At 33.2% G+C, this 21,494-nt stretch overlaps 1 protein-coding gene across 1 annotated transcript; it reads left to right on the plus strand.

Moving 5' to 3' along the window:
• The first annotated feature begins 1,414 nt into the window (after window positions 1-1,414).
• LOC106770954 lies at window positions 1,415-4,255 on the plus strand. Its single transcript, XM_014656811.2, has 4 exons — window positions 1,415-2,315; window positions 2,549-2,604; window positions 3,054-3,109; window positions 3,452-4,255. Exons 1-4 carry the CDS (start codon window positions 2,016-2,018, stop codon window positions 4,162-4,164), a joined length of 1,125 nt encoding a protein of 374 aa, XP_014512297.1. The 5' UTR covers window positions 1,415-2,015; the 3' UTR covers window positions 4,165-4,255.
• Window positions 4,256-21,494: the final 17,239 nt, after the last annotated feature.

Here is a 21,494-nt window from a genome sequence, read left to right on the forward strand (position 1 = left end):
CTCTCTTTGGAAATCATTACTTCATGATCACTTTCATACCATGATTTACTAAACTCACATTCACAACAATATCATACATGAATAAACACTATACATACTTACAATCATGTTATTAATCCATGAAACACCACAATCCATAATAACCATACATTGAAACCATGATAAATAAATTCAAACAATTCAAAGAAAAACATACAATGACGCTCGAAGTGACGCTTAACCGAGACCTTTCATAAAGGAGAGCGCTTAACGTCAGTTTTGTCGCTCAACACCAAATCTCTCACAAATTGTCTTGCCTACCCAGACCATTATGTCACTCAGTGACCTAAAACTAAATAGGTCCAGACCTGTAGAGAAAATTGTTGCTTAATGGTATAAAGTCATCGCTCAATGCCAGACCATACGTAGTTTTGGTCACTCAGTGGAACAAACCTGATGCTCATTGGTTTGGATGTTAAATATGTCCATAACCAAGCTTGCGCTCAACGCCACACCAGTGTTTTTGTCAATTTAATTTATGTTTTTCAAACTTGGCAAAAATATTTCACATATACTAAAACTTTGAATTTTGATCTAAAATTTTTGTGGGGGCTTCTCATGATTTTTCGGTGTTTTGAACAAATTTTCAGATCATTTGAAGTTCTTTTGAATATACTCCCAATTTTATCCTATGTTTAAATATATATAGTCTATGGACAATAAACAAGTTCAACAATATCAATATCAACAATACCAATAAAGTTGTTTTTCATATTTTAAGTTGAATGTTTAATTTGTTTTGTTTATCCAATCACATACTTTATTTTTTAACTAATATCTTTATATAATATCTTTATAATTATACTTGTTGAAATAAATGTGAACTTTGATTATAATAGTATAAATTGATGAATAAAATCAATATATTTTATTTGTATAATAAATATATAAAGTAAATTGAGATAATAAATTTTTGTTAAGTGAGTTAATCCACTCAATCTACTAACCTCTTGAATTGAGTTGGAGTACAAAATTTTTTACCTTATTTATAATTCTTATTATGTTAATTCATAGAAGTTAGATTAACTCAATCTACTAAATTTCAAGATTAATTTTAATGCTTTAATAAAATTTAAAACTTTATATAAAAATATAAAAGTAAATTAAAAATAACTCACTTTCAACTTGGTTGAAATAAACTTAATTGCTTATTAAATTATTTAAATCTTAGTAAAATATTTTTATTCAATTGAAAAAAATTAGTAGAACGTAAAGTTGACTAATGAATTTCAACCCAGAGTTTTACACACTTACACACCCCTCTATGTAGTAATAATTTAAAATGATCGATTCCTCTTACAAGATGGAAAAGAGTATGACTACTAGAGAACATATGGGTCCTTATTAAGGAGAGCCACGATAGTGGGGTCCACACTCTCCTCTTAAAAGTATCAACCTTCTTTCATTTTCTCTCTCTCTTATTCCCTTATCAACTCATTTTCAGTTTTTCTAATTTTCTATTTGCCAATCCTCCCTCCTCCACTCTGGCATCTTCGTCCGTACATGTCTCTTTCCTTTTCTCTCTCTCTCCCACGGGCCACCGTCCCAGCCTGTAACCCTCCACACGTGTCGCACCCTCCCACACGTGCCATCCTTCACCCATACAGCACCCTCCTTTCCTTGGTGCAACAAATAAAAGGCAAGTCAGGAGCCCAGAGAGACACAAAGCATACATGGAGAGAGAAAGTTGGGTGTGTTGTTGAGGCGAGAGTTTCACTCACAAACTCACGTAAAAACATGTTTTTTTCTTCTTCTTGTTCTCCGATACCATGAAGTAGTAGTAGATAGGTGTGTGTGTGGTGTTTAACCTTTGTGAGTTTTCTGTTCTTTCTCTCTCCTTAGTTCTGTGTTCAATCCTTGTTTTCCCCGAAATCTTGACTAAGATCTCTTCTGGGGTGTGTGAGATTTTGCGAGTGTGTGTTTGAAGGAGTGAATCTGGTGAGACAGAACAAGTCCAACCAATCTTGTTTGCACCTATGAGGATCCGTAAGAGACAAGTGCCTTTCCCTCTATTGCCGGTGAGTCACTCAGATCCCAACCTGATCAACCGGTCACCGGTGATGGTGCAACTCAACGATGCCATCACCACCTCACTCCACCCTTCTTGCACTTTTGGTTCGGCTGCTGCTGCACCCTCTTTCCTCTTGGATCCCTCTCAGCCGTCCGATCAGCCTCTCCCTCCGATCGGAAAACCCACGAACGGCTCTGATGAGACCTCTGGAGAAGGAGAGACACAGAACTTGAGGCAGCAGCGCAAGAAGCAAGGAGACTCTTTGGTTAGTGGAAACATTATTTGGCATTAATCCTTTTAATTTTTGGTCATTTTTTGTTGTGGGTTTGTGAATTAGTGCACTTTTGTTTCAACCTTTGACAAGGGGTTGGTGTAATTAAATTAAAATTATCATTGTTGTGTTGTTTTTAATTTTTATTTTACACTCACATTAGGGGTGACCATTAACCAATAACAACCGTTTGTTGTGGATCCCATGTGTGTTATTTTTTGGTGTAGATGGAAGATGAGAGAAGGGAAGAAGAAGGAAGGGGACATAAGGGTAATGATACCAGGTAAGAATTATGAATCCAAGCTAGCTAGACATGAATTAAAATAGATAAAGACATCATATTATTTCCTCTTTCTCCTTCATCAAATCTCCTAGTAAAAAAGGTCAAAACATGGAGACCCATACATAACTCGGTTTTAACCACCATGGAAAAACATTTTTTTTTTTTATTTCTAATTTATTTTCTGCATAAAAGAAAAGAAAAACAAAATACTATTCAAAGTGTTCTAAATACGAGCCCCTCTCATGAAATGCAATCGTTTTTTTCTCCAAATTGGTTAAACTACCGTTTGCCCTTGAGCTGCACAATCGGCTTCAACCAAATGCTGGTCCCCAACTGCATCACATCTCTCTCCCACTATTTCAACGACATTACATTACTTTTTCTTCATCCTTTCCCTTTTCGCTATAAATTTTTCTGTGGTCTTATACTGGATCTTCTTTTCTTTGTAGGAAAGGAAGAATCTCGTGCTCTCAGACAGTTTCACCTTCAAGCCCTCCTAAACAAGGTAACAAAAGATGCACAAAGAGTTTGATCTCAACAATGCATGCTTTTACCACTCCCCAGTCATGCAACTTTGATATTTTTCTTACACCTTCAGTTTTACACTCACTTAAAACTTTATTCTCTTTAATACATATCACATGCATTCTTTGGAGTAATGATACACACTATATACACCTACATTACACTCTTCATTTATTGTTATTTCTCTTTCCTTATCATTTCGTATCACCTTTTTTTGTATATATGTTTAAGTGTGTAACTTTCCATTGCTTTAACTCTCATCCTTCCAAAGGGTGACCCTGAAATGTGTCAAAAGATAACTCTTCAGTTTGCATACACGCAGATGGGAGATGGAGCGAGGGAGATAAAGCTTTCCCACCCAAGAAACGAAGAGGGACCTTCGAGAGTGCAACAGAGGATAACAGCAACGGTGAGGAGGAAAATGATGATGATGATGATAAGAAGAGTTCGAAGACGAAGATGAAGAGAATGAAGACAAAGATGAACAGGAAGTGTTCGAGGCGAGGTGACAGTAACAAGGAAGGAGGAGAAGAAGAAGAAGATGATGATGATGATGATGATGAGTACGAAGAAGAGGTAACAAGAGAAACGAAACCCGAAGTGCATGTTGGTAAGAAGAGGGTAAGGGGTGGTGCACTAATGGAAGGTTCAAGGTGCAGTCGTGTGAATGGAAGAGGATGGAGGTGTTGTCAACAAACCTTGGTGGGTTACTCTCTCTGCGAGCATCACTTGGGGAAGGGAAGGTTGAGGAGCATGACGAGTGTGAGAAACAAGTCCATTGGCACAACCAGTGGTGCACCAAAGAGCAACATGCCAAAGTCTGAGTCTTCCTTAGAGAAGCAAACTGCAAAGCCTAGCAGTTTCACCGAAGACCCTCTGGGAAAAGATGCTGAAAACAACGATGAGAAGAAGCCATTGATTGTGACAAAGAGGAGGATGAAGCTTGGAATGGTGAAAGCTCGATCCATAAGCAGCTTGCTGGGACAGTCAAACACTGAAATCGTTGCCATAGCTGAGGATAGTGATAACAAGTAATTTGGAAACTAAGTGCACAAACTTCATTATTTCATGTATAACTTATGCTTCATAAATACTTTTAATAATGAACCTTGTTGTCTTATACCTACATGGGTGCAACTTCTTCCTAACAAATCATCATGGTGGTATTTGATTCCTTATTTTCATGTGTTTTATATGCTATCGTTTACTTCATATATCTGTGAGACTAGTTTATCTGATGTGGAGTTGTTTTTTTTCTCCGATATTGCCTCACTTGTGATCGTGAAATTATTATAATTAAAGTATGTTGAACTCTGATGTTGCAGTTGAATATAATAATATTTATATACCCACTTGGTTCAATTATCCATTGGTATATATATATATATATATACTTCCCCTGGTGGATACTCGATCATGGTCAACGAGTTTCTTTGACCAACCAACCATGTTGAACTCCATCACGTGATGATTGTTGTTAACAAGATTAGAGGAAAACAAAGAATTCATTAATATGTGGGTGATTAATTGAATCCATGCACACTCTGTCTCAACAATTGCGTACACTTTCATTAATATAACAAAGAATTTACATATATAGATTGATGATAAATTGAAACGAATATATAGTTGTAATATTTTTCTGTTAAATTTTGCATTCATTTTCAAAATGTTATTCAAAGGCAAGTTTGTATTGTTTTCTCTATCAATCTTTCATGCCCCATTTAATACAATTTTCTCCAAAAGAATTTAGAGTAGAGAAGAATAAAAACAAATCAAATTTATACCTAAACTATGTTGTAGAAATTTATGGAGAAATTTGTTTCATATAATCTCCTGCATTTCTTCTTAGATATCATTTGTAACATATAATTAAATATGGTTAATATTACCATCAATAAATAATTTATAAATTAACTAGTAGCATATATGATTCATAGGGAGTCTGAGATATAACTCTCCATTTTTTTTTCGTAGGACAATAGAAATTTGAAAATTTAGACTAAACAATGGACAACAAAATTTACAATAGTGGTTAATATATTCAATTAATGTCGCAAGGTTTTTGTTTGCGTACCTTATGATATTTTAATTTTTTGTATTGCGAGATAAACACTTTATTCTGGACATTCAGTTTTTCTTTTTTTTATTATTAATAACAGATCCTTCAACTCTTGTTCTTTTTATTTCCACAAATTGACCTTAATTCGGCACAAAATTAATTTTTACAAGAAGAATTAGTATTCCTCTTTAACCAACGTGTTTTGAAATTTATGCAATTCTGTGGTTACCTTAGAATTAGTTTAGTCAACGACGAAGAAACGTAACAAAATAATATCGTTTAAATAATTTTCTCATGGGAGTTTTCAATTCTTTATCATTTTATGTTAAGCTCACGCATTGTCAAAGAAAAAAAAAACTAGTTTATTTTAATTAATGGACTTGGTATTTCAAAAGTTAAAACTATATATTCAAAGCCATTACTTAAATATTAAAAATGAACTAATATATATATTACATATTAAAAATGTCTTAAAATTATACTGAAGAAATTTGGATTTATGTGATTGTTTTGTTGAGAACGCATTATCTGAAGGTACAGTAGCGGATCCAGTCAACGAAGGGAAAAAATTTTCTTGGCTTATGCAATTAGTGAAAAGTATGATGTAGACCCCATGATACGAATAGATGATGCTGAAGCATTGATTAAATAAACTAAACATGTTTAACTCTATATGCTTTTGTTAAGAATAAACTAGTAATATTCGTGCTTTCTCTGTAATTTCTAGCAAGTTAAAGAAAAGTTGAGAACGTGATCACTTGAAATGGGTCAATTTCTGAATAATTAAGGTAGACCCCTACAAGGTGCACTTTAGCAGTGGTTCATAGTACAATGTATATATATCAATTTCTCTGTCGTACATAGACAGTAGAATTTCAGCAAACTGGCTAGATCAATAAGGTTTTTGTTTGGTCAATCAATATATAACATTCACTATAATTAAGATTCCTTTTATATTTGGTACTACAAAATTTAAGAGCAGTAGATACCCAGATAAAGTTGTAATCTTGATTGAAGACAGCAACCTCAACAAAGGTTTAAATTTCATGTTATTGTTTTTTCCCTTGTAAAAAGTCCAAGCACTCCTTTGGTTCTTGTGGAAAACTTTGCTGGTTCCATCTCTTTCAAATGGTTGTCTTGGAATAAGTGGAACCTTTCAAGTATATTGAAGGCCATGAAGTTGATGGGACTTTGTTTTTTTCTTGTTACAACTCATGAATATTTCATTTATCTTTTCTTTTTCTGCAGTTAGTTAGTATGTATAGATACTTCATAGTAACATGGACCAACAAAAACTGTGAAAACGGGTAATCCGACTCGATTTGATCCGGTCTACTACGAGTTGGTCACTTAGTGAGTCAATCCAACTCGATTCATTTATTAGCGAGTCAAAAAAATCTGAATCTGGCTCGACCCACCACGGGTTGGTGGATAAACGAGTCAGCTCACTAGTCCATTTAATTACAATTTTTTTTAAATAAAAAAATTACAAACTTTCTATATTCAAATTTAAACAAATTTCACTCCTAAAAATGATGTTAAACGGAAGACAATTCAAAATAATAATAAAAAGTACAATATAATCCAAATGTCATCCAAAAATAAACACAAAAAACATACAAAAAACCTGTTCCTTGAAGAATTTCAATGAAGAAGTGAGATTGACAGCACTGTAAATGAGAGCTCCGTAAGAGTGATTTGTGAGAGCAAATGTTACTTTTTTGGTATACACAGTGAGTGAAGAGAGTATTTTATTTTTTTGGGTTTCATAAATAAAATAATAAATTAAAAAAATAAAATTAGGTAAGTGTCTTGGTAGGCCAACCCGGCCCACCACGGGTTCAACCCGCATGAGTCGGGTTTAAATGAGGGTTGAAATCTGACCCGTATAAAAAAAATTCAATTTTTTCAAACCCAACCCTGCCCGAACCCGTGGTAAGCCGGGTTGGCTTGCGGGTTGTGACTCATTTTGACGGCTATACAAAATTCAACGAAAAATAGATATTGATAGGATAGACTCCAACCATGACTCTGATAAAATTAGTTTTTTAAAATAAAATTTTTACCTCATTTATATATTATAAATTGGTCTTATCTATAGTCGAAGTGAAATTTCAAACACATATACATACTTTGATAAGTTTCTTTGTTATGCTTTTGTCAATACAACCTTCTCGTTTATTTGTTGTTTAGGACACAGTCATCCAATCTATATATGATTATGGATGATAATAATCGAATTCCTATGAATACGAACACAAAGTCTAAGAAAGGTTTATCATTTTTTGTATAAAAAAGTCAGAGTGAAAGAGTTTAAGTAAATATTTTTATGTATATATATTTTCTTATTATATAGACTAATTAGTGTTATTTTATACATATATGAATATGATTATTTTTATTTCTTTATCATAGTTTTAGAAGAATTTGTTAAAACAATAAGATGTATGATCGAGCTGTTGAATTTTATTTTCTGAAACAAAAGTAGATTATTTGCTATAAGATAATAATATGACACATGATACATGTTTTCATCTTATGTTTTGAGAATGGAATAAGCTGTGTAGGGTAATATTTTCGAGGTGGGGAGAAAATATACGTGCATTGTGTTTAAATTAGTAATTTTAAGAAATTAATTTATTTTTATAGAGAAAATAACATTTTTATAAAAATTAAAAAAAAGGTTGTTTTGTAAAAAAAAATGAAAATTTAAAATTTTATAAAATTAATTAATTGATTAAAGTATAGAATTTTAAATTATACTTTAAAAAGCAATAATTTAAAATTTAAAATTTTTTATTTCTTTATTTCACGGTAGTTGTATATATTTAACTTAACAATTTAGGGTCTTTAGTGGAAATATTTAACAACAATAATACTTGAATCCAATATAACATCAATTCTAATTTAAAACCTTATTAAGACAATGAGTTGATACTTTTTTTTTAAGTTTGATTTTTTAATTTTTTACTTAATTTAAATTTATACTTGAATTTAAAAAAAGACAAATGCATAACTGAAAATATTAATTTTTGTTTGAGGTTAACTTTTTTTTCCATTGGTGTTGATAGATTTTTTATTCAAATTTTTATGATTGATTTTATTACTGTATATCATTGTTATTTTTGGTTCGATATTAAGATTTCTTGACCAATGTTGGTGTACTAGATTTTTTTTTTCTATTAATACTGTATTTTATTTTTTTATTGAAGTCTTCAATAATTTTTTCAAATCTTAACTTAAAAAAAAATTCAACAAACATTTATACGAATATCACCTTGATATTTTTCATATGACATTGATTAAAAATTTGGTAAAAAAAAAAATCAAACCAACATCTTTATAAAAATAACCTCAACCGATATTAATACACGTAGTCAACATTAAGTCAAAACAACAACTTCCATTGTCAATCAAGAAAAAAAATGTCCAGACAAACTTCAATTATTATTATTATTTATGAATTATTAAAAATTATTTCATATTTAAATAACAATTCACTAATTAAATCATAAAAAAAATAAAATTTATATACTCATATAAAAAAAACATTACAATTAAAATCAATTTAAATTAAACTTATTTGAATGTCACAAAAATAATGAATTTTTTTTTTACACAAACAAAAGGTAATACCAACATGTTTTTGTTTTAATGCTTAAAGTGATTTTTTTTTTTTCAATATGCGAGCTTCTTCTTGCATACAAACACAGAAAAGAAAGTAAACAATAAATGATAGTGCATTCCTAAGATTTACAAAATCCATGAATAACGACATCTAAAACCATTATATAGTAGTATATTAATAATAAAATAGGTTTGAAAACGAAAATTCAGTTTTCTGAATTTAGTTTGTCTTTTTTTAATAGAAAAATGTGGTAATTGTTTTGATTTATGAGGTTGAGGCATTAAATGTGAGAGAGATGGTTGAGGATGGAGACTTCCATCAAAATTCCACAAGATTAGACACTTGAAAAAAGAAAAATCACAACAACAATAAAGAGACCAAACATTCATTTGGAAGGAGTTTCAATATAGGGATTATTTAGAATAACTTCACAAAAAAAAAAAATAATTATTTCTACTATTATATTTTTTTATATTAATTTAGTGTCATACTTTTTTATAATTATTTAAATCATTCAATTCTTTAATTTTAATTTTTTTTATTAAAAATAATAACTATTTTAACTTACAGTGAAGGATAAGAAACTTAAATGATATAAGATTTTCTACATTATAAAAAAATTAAAATAAGTTTTTAAAAACATACATTTATAATTATTAAGAATACGTATTTACAAATATTAAGATTTGATTTAATAAATTTAAGATTGATCAACTATATTTTATCAAATATTTTTAATTTAACATTTTAGTTACCTTTTCTGCTAATTTGATCACACATATTCTTAGTCTAATGAAACTCTAGGTAACTTAATTATTAAATAAGTAAACAAATAATCTTTGAAGTTCTTTACCCTACGTGACATGATGATCTAAACTTTTGATATTGAATAAATAGAAAAGATAAACTAATATTCTTCTGATAAAGCTTAACCTTTCTCATAAAGGCTCACTTTAATTTAGATTATATCACCGAATAAAACTTAATTTAGATTAAGCCCTAAATAAGAGTATTTCTAATTGTGCAATTTACAATTAATCATTATAAATTTGACATGGATTCCACATAATATCTCTCAATTTTTAATTCATTGAAATTTAATGTCTTGTTTTATGTTTACTGTAAATGTATATATATTTTTAAAAAGTATGGTGATGCATTGATAAAAGAATATAATTTTTTTCATTTTTTTTCACTTTAAATTTCTTAACAATGTTTTCCCCCAACCATATATCCTGCACAAAAAAACAATTTTATCAAATACTTATTCCGTTCTCGTTTACAAGACTCAACTAATGTATATTAATTAATAAAAAAAGATTAAGTCTGTCTTAATTTTTTTGAAGTCATCCTAATACTTTTTCTCTTTTCAAATTGTTTATTAACATAATAGCAACGTGTTTTATTGAGGATATTTAACTCTAAAAATAACAAATACAAAAACATCATAACTTGATTATCATAAACAAATACACACGACTTTTTATCCCGAATAATTTGTCAACAATGATTCAATTCGTGATTTGTCATTTTGCAGGAAATGAAGCACTTTAAATAAACCAGCTCCTTTTGCTGATAATGCTCCTTTTGAAATTATACAATATAACATGATGACGAGATCATCATTTTAAAACAGTCGCAAAATTGTTTGAAGTCTGCACAATTATATTATAGTAATTTTAACTGCGGCCACACACACACATATCTATATATTAGCCATATTGATCCAAAAATTTTGTGGAATTTTCACAGGTGATCAGAAAGTTTCAAAGATATAAAACAATAGTTCCGGCAATAAGGGATCATCTATCACATTTGAGAAGCAGAAACATGTACGTTAATTGCTGGTGCTGCTGTTGGTGAAAATGGTTAAAGGGGTCTTTTCCTTGGTTGATGAAGGTAGCTATGTCACTTGTCAGCAAAGAAAGTGCAAATATGCCTAAAAGTTTTTGGGGGACCCAAACAGCAAAGCAAGTTTTGGCAATAACATCCTTTTCCTTACCACAGAGAGATAAGATATTCAATGGCATGTGGCCAAGAGGCCCACCAATGCCACACCAATCTATTATATCTATTATGTTACTTCACACTTCACACCAGAAAGCTCAATATGTGTTTTACACCAACCATCTTTAGATTCATACCCAATCCAATCTCAAGTTTAGTTCATATAACATACTTAATTAGGACTAATTACTCTATCAGAAGCATTGTTCACTTCAGAACAATTCTAATATTGTAAATGATGTTAGAAAATAAATCATATCCCGAGATTATTATTGAGAGAATATATTGTTATTATTATAGGTGATTTGTGGTAATAATGTTACATTATTATAGAATAATTACAGTAATAATGTTACATTATTATAGAATATTTATAGGGATAAAATAGCATAATTATAGATTCTCTCTTATATATTTCTCATATTTTATTCAAAATAAATAAGACAATTTTTTTTTTCTATTTTCTTTCTTTACATGTTATCAGAGCAGGTTTTCTCATCCTTTTCTACTTTGTCTTTGCTGTCGCTGGTGGCCGCCGCCACCGGACCACCAGCGGCCCCCTAAAATCCTTTTTTTCAACCTGTGTTTTTATATTTCAATGGGCAATCTCTGGTTTTTGTCTCGCATTTGTCCGGTGTTGCCATCCGGCCATCGTCTCCGCCACTTGTGCCACCGATGCACCAATACCTAGTCCTACCTCTATTGCTTCCACTATCTTCTTCTCTATTTTGAAGGCCTCCCTTATGTTCAGGACAGTTAAGTCCCTTGAAGTTTTGTTGCTACTCAGGGTAGTGAAGTCCCTGAAGGTTTGTTGTTTTTTGCCTCTGTGGGATAGTTGTTTCCTGAAGGCCTTCCATATGTTTAGGGCAGTTAAGTCCCTTGAAGGTTTGTTACTGTTTAGGGTGATTAAGTCCCTACAGGTTTGTGGCTATTAGCCTTTTAATTCCAGCCGCTCCAGGGTAGTGTAGTCCCTACAGGTCTGTTGCTGTTTGCCTCTGGAGGACAGATGTTTCCTGAAGGCTTGTTGTTGTTTAGGACAGTTAAGTCCTTGAAGTTTTGTTGCTGTTTAGGGTGATTAAGTCCCTACAGGTTTGTGGCTATTAGCCTTTTAATTCCAACCACTGCAGGATAGTGTAGTCTGTTGCTGTTTGCCCCTGCAGTTTGTTGCTGCAGACCCTTCATTTGTTCTTGCAATTTGTTGTTCATCAATAGTGGCGAACAATGGAAATGACGGCGCGCCGATGACACTCTTGAAGACAAATTACATATTTCAAATTGAGTTTATGTATTCTAAGCTTTGTCCATACAACCTGTAGAAAATAAATCATATCCCGAGATTATTGAGAGAATATATTGTTATTATTATAGGATAATTTGCACTAGTAATGTTACATTATTATAGAATAATTACAGTAATAATGTTACATTATTATAGAATATTTATAGGGATAAAATAGCAGAATTATAGATTTTCTCTCTTGTATATATTTCTTATATTTTATTTAAAATAAATAAGACAATTTTTTCCTTATTTTCTTTCTTTACCAATGAAAAGAAAGATTGTATTGAAGATGATTATGCAGATTTCATGACAGAAGTCTGTCATCAAATTCTATGGGTACTTTCTATCAATAACATGGTTATGGAAAAAAAATATATATATACTTGTGTGAGGAAAATGGATAATTATTCCATTAGAGGCAAAAGCAACCGTCCAGCACAAATAGTTACAAACAAACAGTAGAAAATGTACATGAGTGCTGATAGCCAGGCTGGTGCGTATAGCTTGAAGGCACAATGAAAACAATTGGGTATGTGGGATTGAATTCTTGATCTTTAATTATGGAAATCACAAATCATTTGATAATTGATTCGTGTTGTGCTACACCACTGGACCCTCTGACCCTCAAAAGGTTGTACTATATGCAAACAGAATTAGTTGATGTAATCTTTTATGTTTTCAAAGGTTATTGAACAGTGAGATGAGGTTGTCCAAGCACTCAGTGCTTTGTATGGGAAAATAGGAAAACTTGAGAAATGGTACATGGTGGGACTTTGTTGGCTCCTAGTCTTAGCTAGGTCTATCGTGGGACCTATCTTTGATTTTACCATGAAAAATTAACGTTTTTGTTTTACAGAAAGTGTGTTATAATTGTTTTTTTTTTTTCTATTTGTAATGCACAACAGAAAGAATATTGATTGTGGAGAATGGTGATAAAGAGGAAATAAGGCTAAGCATCCATGCGATGGTTTGGATAATCATTAAAAGCTGAGCTGCTATGAAATTATTGGAAGGTTAGATCGCATACTATAGAGAGAACAAAGCACATAAGTGGAGAGGGGACCATAGCATATAGCTAGTTGTACCTTGATGGAGATGCCATAGATCGAAATTAAATGACCTTATTGTCACTGAGAATGATGCTCGATTTATATATAGTTTACATTGTTCTGATTTTTAGCTTGGTTTAAGCATCATTTTTCACTTAATCACCCATCTTAGACTTTACAATTTGTCCAAATAAACTCATGTTACACATCACTGTTATTAAGACTTTTCAGCTTGTCAATCATGTATGTCTTCGTCTAGGGTGGATATGGATATGGTGATCAGTAAGGTGTACATGAAGATTGGTAGACCCTGATAACTTTGTTGACCTGTAAGAATAATAATAGTACATTACTGATGGTATAATTCTGATTTACATTATGAATCAAGTATACATCATTAGTAGAATTTGACTACGAACTAAGATGCCAAACTCTGCGATTTGTGGTATGCATAGATCGTAAAAGAGGTTCATAATGTGGAGTAAATAGTTTATGCGCATACGATATAAACTTATAAAGTTATTGCCAATCAATCACAAACTGTTTTGTATGTTAAGTTGGTTATTGCAATAAGTAAAATGACAAAGTCCAAATTAGCAAGAGTCATAAAAGGATCATAGTCATAATTGTTAAATTGTTACGATAGGGTAAAATCTTAGTATATATTAAACCCTTTCTCATCAGCCCAATTTTTAGTCTTGTGAGATTTTGTTAAATAGTATGGCTACAAAGGATATAAGTCATAAAAGTATAATCTTGGATAGTGATCGATGTATAGGTAATATGTGGGGAGATGGAGGAAATAATAAGTCATTTGTTTTTTAATTATAGGTGACTACTGCTATTTGGAACTAGTGCCATTAACGGGTTAGGAGTATGAATGTATATCATAACCAAGTCATATCACAAATTTATCTTATGAGACTTAGTTGAAAAGAAAATAAGTTGTGGAAGGAGATGCGGATAGCAATCATTTGATGTGAATCAAAGGACTAAAATTGTATTCAAGATGCAACGACTCTTGGAGAAGTTGCTTGACCCAAACGAGAGCATTGTTTGGTTGAAATGCAAGTAATTGACTTGTATAGTAATAACTCACATTTCAAACACTTTTTTAAAAATTGAAACTCTTTGCTATATAATATGTAGTTATTGGAACATACATGTATCCTTTTATATTCCAATGCCCATCCGACAAAGAATTTTCTTTATATCATAATTACGAATTGGTAATGTATTTCCATCTAGCAACATTTCATTTAATAACATCAACAATTCTGTGTTACTCTTATTAGTCCATCCATTGGTCGCCTTCAAATTCATGAGCCTTATCGTTGACAATCGTGTGAACTTAGTTGAACCAACATACAAAAGAGTTTCCACATCACTAGACATTGTCTCGTACACATGAACTTGGACAAAATTTTTTGCGCCAACATCGTGAATCATGTCGTCTAATTTGTCTTCTTCTGATTGATCTTCCATGGTGAAATCAATAACATTTTCAGTTCGGGAGACAGTCGGAAAGTGTATTTTTTTGCCGTGTCATATCCATGTTGTATAACATCGTAGAAAACCATCACAAATAAGATGTTCCCTAATTTGGGATGCGTTTAACTTTCTCTCATTCAAACAGTTGACACGAGAACATCTAAGCTTCACTCTATCATCTCTTCTACCCTCATTACGTTGTGCAAATGTATAAATTCCTCTATCTCTCTCGTACTCAGCACTAATGTGTGGTAAATTAATCAAATTTCGATTCATATGTAGATATTTTGAAATTGTCTACAAAATTTCAATACAATAATAATTTTATTATTATCAATCATACAATCATACAATTAAGCATTGAAATAATCACATATCCAACATACAAAATTTTACAAACAACCACAAAATTATATGTTCCTATTAAAAAGTAAACTTTAAACATTAAAATAAGAACCTGAGAGTGTGAAAGGCCAATAACAATGGAATATTCGCATTCAGAACTATAGAAAATTCACCTATGCAAAAAATCAAACTTATACAAAAATACAAACAAACATTAGTTTTAGGAAAAAAAACACCAAAAGGCAAAAAAAAAAAAAACAAGGATCGAAAATAACCTCTAAATGTGGAGAATCAAAATAACGAACCCAAGAAGAGATTTAGGACGATGTTGGTCGGTGAGAATGGTTGTTAAACCTTCACGATGACAATGAAGACGATAAAAACGACCTTGATCTGTGCAAAAAAGCAAAGGAAGGAAGCAGAGTAGCAACGTTGTGTGTGTTTGTAGAGGGAACAAACAATTATGCGAAGAAGATGAAAGTGTTCACCCTCTATCTTTTATTCTTTTAACCTGGGAAAAGTTATTACCTCGGTTCTTAAGAAAACTAAGACAATAAGGGGTCTACGGCCTCGGTTTCCCACATAATTGAGGCCTAACGTCGCCTGAAAATAATTTGTAATGGAAATTTTGTAATTTTTTTCAATCTTTTTGTCTCAGTTCCTGCCAATAAGAGGCGTATTACCTTAGTTCAGTTAGAACCGGTGCCAAAATCCAAAATAAATTATATTTTAAATGTTTAAAATGGGTTAAAGTATGGTCTATGGCCTTAGTTCTAGATGAGCTGAGACCAAAAATTCTACACAGAAATTATTTCCCTTTACGATTCTAATGTTACAACTGATAAACTTTTGGAAATGGGACGTGGCCTCGATAGGCCATAGATCCCTTTCCAAAAAGTTTGTTAGTTTAAAGCGTCATAGTGTAAGGGGTTGTCAGATTGAGTAGAGGATTTATAACCTCTGTTATGAAAACAACCGAGGCCAAAAACTCTACATAGAGGTTTTCATCAGACAAAAAGTCTTTTACTTGTCTAGTACGCATATCTTATGGAAACGATTGTCTTTTGAACTGAAACCATATATCTTCTATAGTTTTGGTTATTTTTTAATGGAGACATATACTTTTTGAAATTTTAAAAAATGTCACCTCGCCATGTTTCGATTTTTAGTAAAACAAATACATTAGTATTTTTGTTTTTACTAGTGTACATATCTTCCTTTAATACTACTATTTTTAATTTGCAAGAAAAATATGTCATTTTCTCATTATCTTTATGTTTAAAACAGTTTTAATGATTATTTATGGAACTTATTTATTTTTATTTTTCTCGAACAAACTTTTCTATCCTAGATTTTAAGAAAAGACAACATAAAAATAAAATTAAATAACATTTATATTCAATAATATATTCATTATTGTGAATATATTACTGAATATAATTTTATTTTTATGTTGTTCCTTCAGGATGAAAGAAGTAAAGATAAAAAAGCTCGATAAATAATCATAAAAATTAAACTTAGATTATAATACCCCACACATATTACTTTTAAAGAAAATGTGTTAGTGAAACGTAGAAATTTTTATTGTAGAACTGAATAACAGAGTTCGTATATATATAAGCAAAAGAGTTCTATTCTATTCTATCAACAGAATNAGCAATAAGAATAAAATAGGGGTATGGTCGGTGGCGGTGGGATATAATGAAACAGTGGGTCAGGTCGGTGGCGGTGATAAAGCTGTCAGAGATGTTTCCACCTATGCAGAGAAGAACCCAGAATTAGGAAAGGATGTAGAGAATAATCCAGAGAGATAGGGAGGTCAGAGAAAATTCATACCAGGCATAAAACTTTCCCTCAAGCGTAATCCTCCAAATATCCACTCCTTCTGCGCTGGCGTGTGCTCCTTCTAANGGTTTTTNNGGTGCAAGGATTCTCTCTCATCACCTGATCCTTGCTAGTATTAAGTGTGCAATCTCCTTTTTGTCCTTGATTTTTTATACATGTTACATTACCCTCTCCATCAAAAGCAACCTTGTCCTNAAGGTTGAACAAGGGNTAAGCCTCTTTCACCTCTTCCACATCTTCNCAAGTANCTTCTTTAGGAGCTGAGATATCCCATTGCACTAACAGCTGTGACACTTTCTGCTGGTTTCTTGTGATCACTCTGCATTTCAATATTTTCCAAGGTTGCACGATAGGCCCAAATTCTGAAGTAGTTAACGGCAGTGGTAGATATTGTTGTGGTAGATTACCTTGGAACTTTTTTAATAGTGAAATATGAAATACCGGGTGAATTTTAGCTGTGTCAGGCAGTTGCAACTTGTAAGCCACCGATCCTATTTTTTCAATCACCTCAAAAGGCCCAAAAAACTTCAATCCCAACTTCTGATTTTTTCTTAAGGCAAGAGATTGTTGCCTATATGGTTGCAGCTTAACCAAAGCAAGATCTCCCACTTGCAGATGAATGTCCCGCCGCTTTTTATCTGCCTGTTGTTTCATATAGTGTTGAGATTTCACTAAATTGGCCTTTAACTGAGATAAGATTTTATCCCTTGCTGTCAAAGCTTCCCTCACTGAAATAGGATCCTTTTGATTGATATCATATCTGGTAAGTGTCGGAGGAAGTCGTCCAAACACCGCTTGAAAGGGAGTCATACCCAAGCTATGATGAAAGGAAGTATTGTACCAATATTGGGCCCAAGGCAACATATTCATCCAGGACTTAGGATTCTCATACACATAGCACCTTAAATACATTTCCAATGTCTTATTTAAATTCTCCGTTTGACCATCGGATTGAGGATGATACGCGGATCCCATCGCTAAGGTAGTTCCTTGAGATTTAAACAAATGTTGCCAGAAGGAACTGATAAAAACTTTATCCCTGTCAGATACAATGGATTTTGGAATTCCATGTATCTTGACCACCTGAGCAATAAAAGCCTCTGCCACGGATTTGCTAGAAAAATCAGATTTTAATGGAATAAAATATGCAAATTTGGACAGTCTGTCAACTACAACCATTATTGTTGTGTAACCTGTAACAGATGGAAGATGAGTGATAAAATCCATGGCAATGTCCTCCCAAACTTGTTGAGGAATAGGCAAAGGTTGCAAGAGTCCTTTAGGTAAAGCATGATCAACCTTTGCTTTTTGACAAACTACACACTCATTGATGAATTTCCGAATTTCCTGTTGCATATTGGGCCAATAGAATTGATTTGCAATTCTGCTAGTTGTCTTCATGATGCCCGCATGACCTCCAATCTTAGAGGTATGAAACTCTTGAAGTATTTGATTGATAAGGGTGGAATTATGAGGCACCATGATACGACCTTTCCAAAAAAGAATACCTTCTTTGATAGAATATTCTGAATTTGGAACTTGACCGTGAAGACAGTGGCTATATAATTGGGACAATTTTTGATCGGTTTGAGTGAGTTGCACAAGCTGTTGAAGCCACACACAATTTGGTTCAGACCAAGCCATGAAAAAGCTCCTGGATAAGGCATCTGCAGGGATATTTTCCTTCCCAGCTTTATAATGTATCTCAAAGTCATAGCCTAACAGTTTTGGCAGCCACTGTTGTTGCTCAGGTGTTTGGAGAGTCTGGTCCAATAATTGCTTCAAGCTTTTTTGATCAGTTTTAATAATGAAGTGGTGTCCCAGGAGGTAGTGTCTAAACTTAGCCAATGCTTCGGTAATGGCATACAGTTCTCTGACATATGCAGATTGCTTTTGCATGCGGTTAGACATTTTCTTGGAAAAATAAGCAATTGGGTGCGCATTCTGACTAAGGACGACACCTATTGCCATTCCAGATGCATCAGTTTCTAGCACAAAAGAGTCTTTAAAATTGGGAAGAGCCAAAACAGGAGCAAAAGTCATTACCCTCTTCAATTTTTCAAACGTTGTTGTAGCTTGTTCAGTCCAACGAAAAGCATCTTTCTTAAGTAAATCTGTTAATGGTGCAGCAATACTAGCATAATGTTTGACAAACCTTCTATAGTATCCTGTAAGGCCTAGGAAACCTCTTAATTGTTTTAAATTTGAAGGTTGGGGCCACTCACGTACTGCAACCAGTTTCGTATCATCCATAGCTACTCCAGAACCAGATAAAATATGCCCAAGATATTCAATTTGTGTTACCCCAAATTTGCACTTCGAAAACCTGGCAAAAAGTTTATGTTTCTGTAAAATCCTGAGGACAACTTCCAAATGGGATAAGTGATCCTTCCAAGTGCAACTATACACCAAAATATCATAAAAAAAAACCAGCACAAATTTTCTTAATAACCCTTGGAATATGTTGTTCATCAAACTCTGAAATGAAGCCGGTGCATTAGTCAATCCAAAGGGCATAACTAGCCATTCATAATGGCCATGATGTGTTCTAAAAGCTGTCTTGTGTCGATCCTCTGGCTTCAATAAAATCTGATGATATCCAGATCTGAGATCAAACTTGGAAAAATAGCAAGCACCAAAAAGTTCATCAATCAATTCATCCACCGTTGGAATGGGAAAACTATCTTTAATAGTTATGGCATTAAGAGCTCTATAGTCTGTACAAACTCTCCATGACCTATCCTTCTTCTTGACCAAAATAATGGGAGAAGAAAAAGGACTTTTGCTATGTTGTATAATACCATCGTTTAGCATTCCTTCTACCAGTTTTTCAATCTTCTCTTTTTGGCTATGAGGATACCTATAGGGCTTGACCTTGACCGGATTAGAGCCTTCCAATAGTGGAATAGAGTGATCATGTGATCGTTGAGGTGGTAGAGTATGAGGTGTATCAAAAACTGCACTATAAGTCTGCAGTAACAAAGCAAGTTCAGGTTCCATCTCAACTTGTGCCTCTGACAGTGTACCAAAGTGGAGGTTTTCTTCTAAAAACCGCATATTATATATTTCTACTATAGCATTGGTCTGTACCATTCTTCTGATATGGTTTAATTGAGCTTGGGCTGACACCAACTCTTTATCGCCTTGTAGTGTGATAAATTTGCTCTCATGAAGTATCTTCAATTGCAAAGCATCATAATCAGCAATATGAGGACCAATCGTTTTTAACCAACTCGCTCCAAGAATTAAATCTGCCCCTGAAATAGGTAGTAAGAAAACGGGTAAGACAAAAGAATGCCCTTGTGCCTGCACCTTGAGCTGCTGAATTTTTCCCTCAGCTGTCATGTAATTCCCATTCCCTACCATCACTCTAAACAATGAAGCAGGTTCAACAGGAAGTTTTAAAAATTTGGCAATCCTTGGCTGCAAAAAGTTATCAGAACTTCCTCCATCAATTAAGACTTGCACAGGTATTTGATTAATGTGAGCTAAAAACCGAATGGTGCCCACACTCATTCCCCCTTTCAAAGCATTCAGAGAGAGGTGATGCTCTTCTTCAGAAACATTGCAGTTATCAATTTTTTCTTGATCTATTACCGGCTCTTGCTCATTTACAGCCTCTTCTTCTAACTGCAGGAAAAGATGTTGCCTGTTGATACATTTGTGATTAAAAGTGAATTTTTCATCACAAAAATAGCAAAGACCCTTATCTCTACGCAATTGCATTTCAGCTGGACTAATTCTCTTGACATTGTTATTTTTTAGTTGCGGAATGCTTGGAGTGGGTAACAGAGGTGGAAGGCTCCCTTTAATAGTATTTCTCTGGTTCTGATAAGCTTGTTGCAGAGGCTGAGACACAGATTTAGTTGCATATGTAGAAACCGTGGTTTTATTGAAGGAGGGTTTGGTTACAGGACCATATTTATCTTCATATAATTTTGCCAAAGCCACCGCTCTCAACAATGAAATCGGGGATAGGGCCATCACGTCTCTTTTAATATCAACATTTAACCCACTCAAAAAATAGTTCAGAAGGACCTCATCACTTAACCCTGGTGATCGATTTGCCAGCGACATAAACTGTAAGTAATAATCAGAGACCGAACCTGATTGTTGCAGTTTGAACAATTCAGCCATTGGACAATCAAAGGGTGAAGGTCCAAATTGAGATTCTAAAGCACGGGTTAATTCCATCCAAGTGTTTACAGCTGCTAGTCGTTGTAACATCTGAAACCAAGGTACCACTTCACCTTCAAAATGCATAGAAGCAATTTCCACCCTTGCCCTATCCGGTGTACTGTGATAGTTGAAAAATTTCTCCGCTTTGAAAATCCAACTAAGCACAGAAGACGTTCCATCAAAATGAGGAAATTCCAGAGAAATATTCTGCATGGGAAACGCAACATTAATCGGTGTTGGGGAAGTGTTCGCCGTGGACTCTTCATGTTGTTGATGCGTTGATTTTTCCAATAACAAGCGTTCCAGAGTTGCTTGTATTTGATCAAAACGATGTTGATTTTCTGCCTCTTTTTGTGCATTGTAGTCACGCTGTTGACGGTCTCGCATCTCAAATCGTTCCAGTAATCCTTGAATCTCACTACCCTGAGTTTTCAACTCAGCTTGAATGTCCTTTAGTCGTGTCGCTTCAGCCATGAA

The sequence above is a fragment of the Vigna radiata genome, chromosome 8 (assembly GCF_000741045.1).
Source record: "Vigna radiata var. radiata cultivar VC1973A chromosome 8, Vradiata_ver6, whole genome shotgun sequence".
Classification (NCBI taxonomy): Eukaryota; Viridiplantae; Streptophyta; class Magnoliopsida; order Fabales; family Fabaceae; genus Vigna; species Vigna radiata.

Excerpts from the sequence above, each read along its gene's own strand:
- LOC106770954 (XM_014656811.2), top strand. The coding sequence starts at position 2,016 with ATGAGGATCCGTAAGAGACAAGTGCCTTTCCCTCTATTGCCGGTGAGT. Across the intron at positions 2,316-2,548 it reads AGAAGCAAGGAGACTCTTTG|ATGGAAGATGAGAGAAGGGA; the intron begins GTTAGTGGAAAC and ends TTTTTGGTGTAG. Across the intron at positions 3,110-3,451 it reads TTCAAGCCCTCCTAAACAAG|ATGGGAGATGGAGCGAGGGA; the intron begins GTAACAAAAGAT and ends GCATACACGCAG.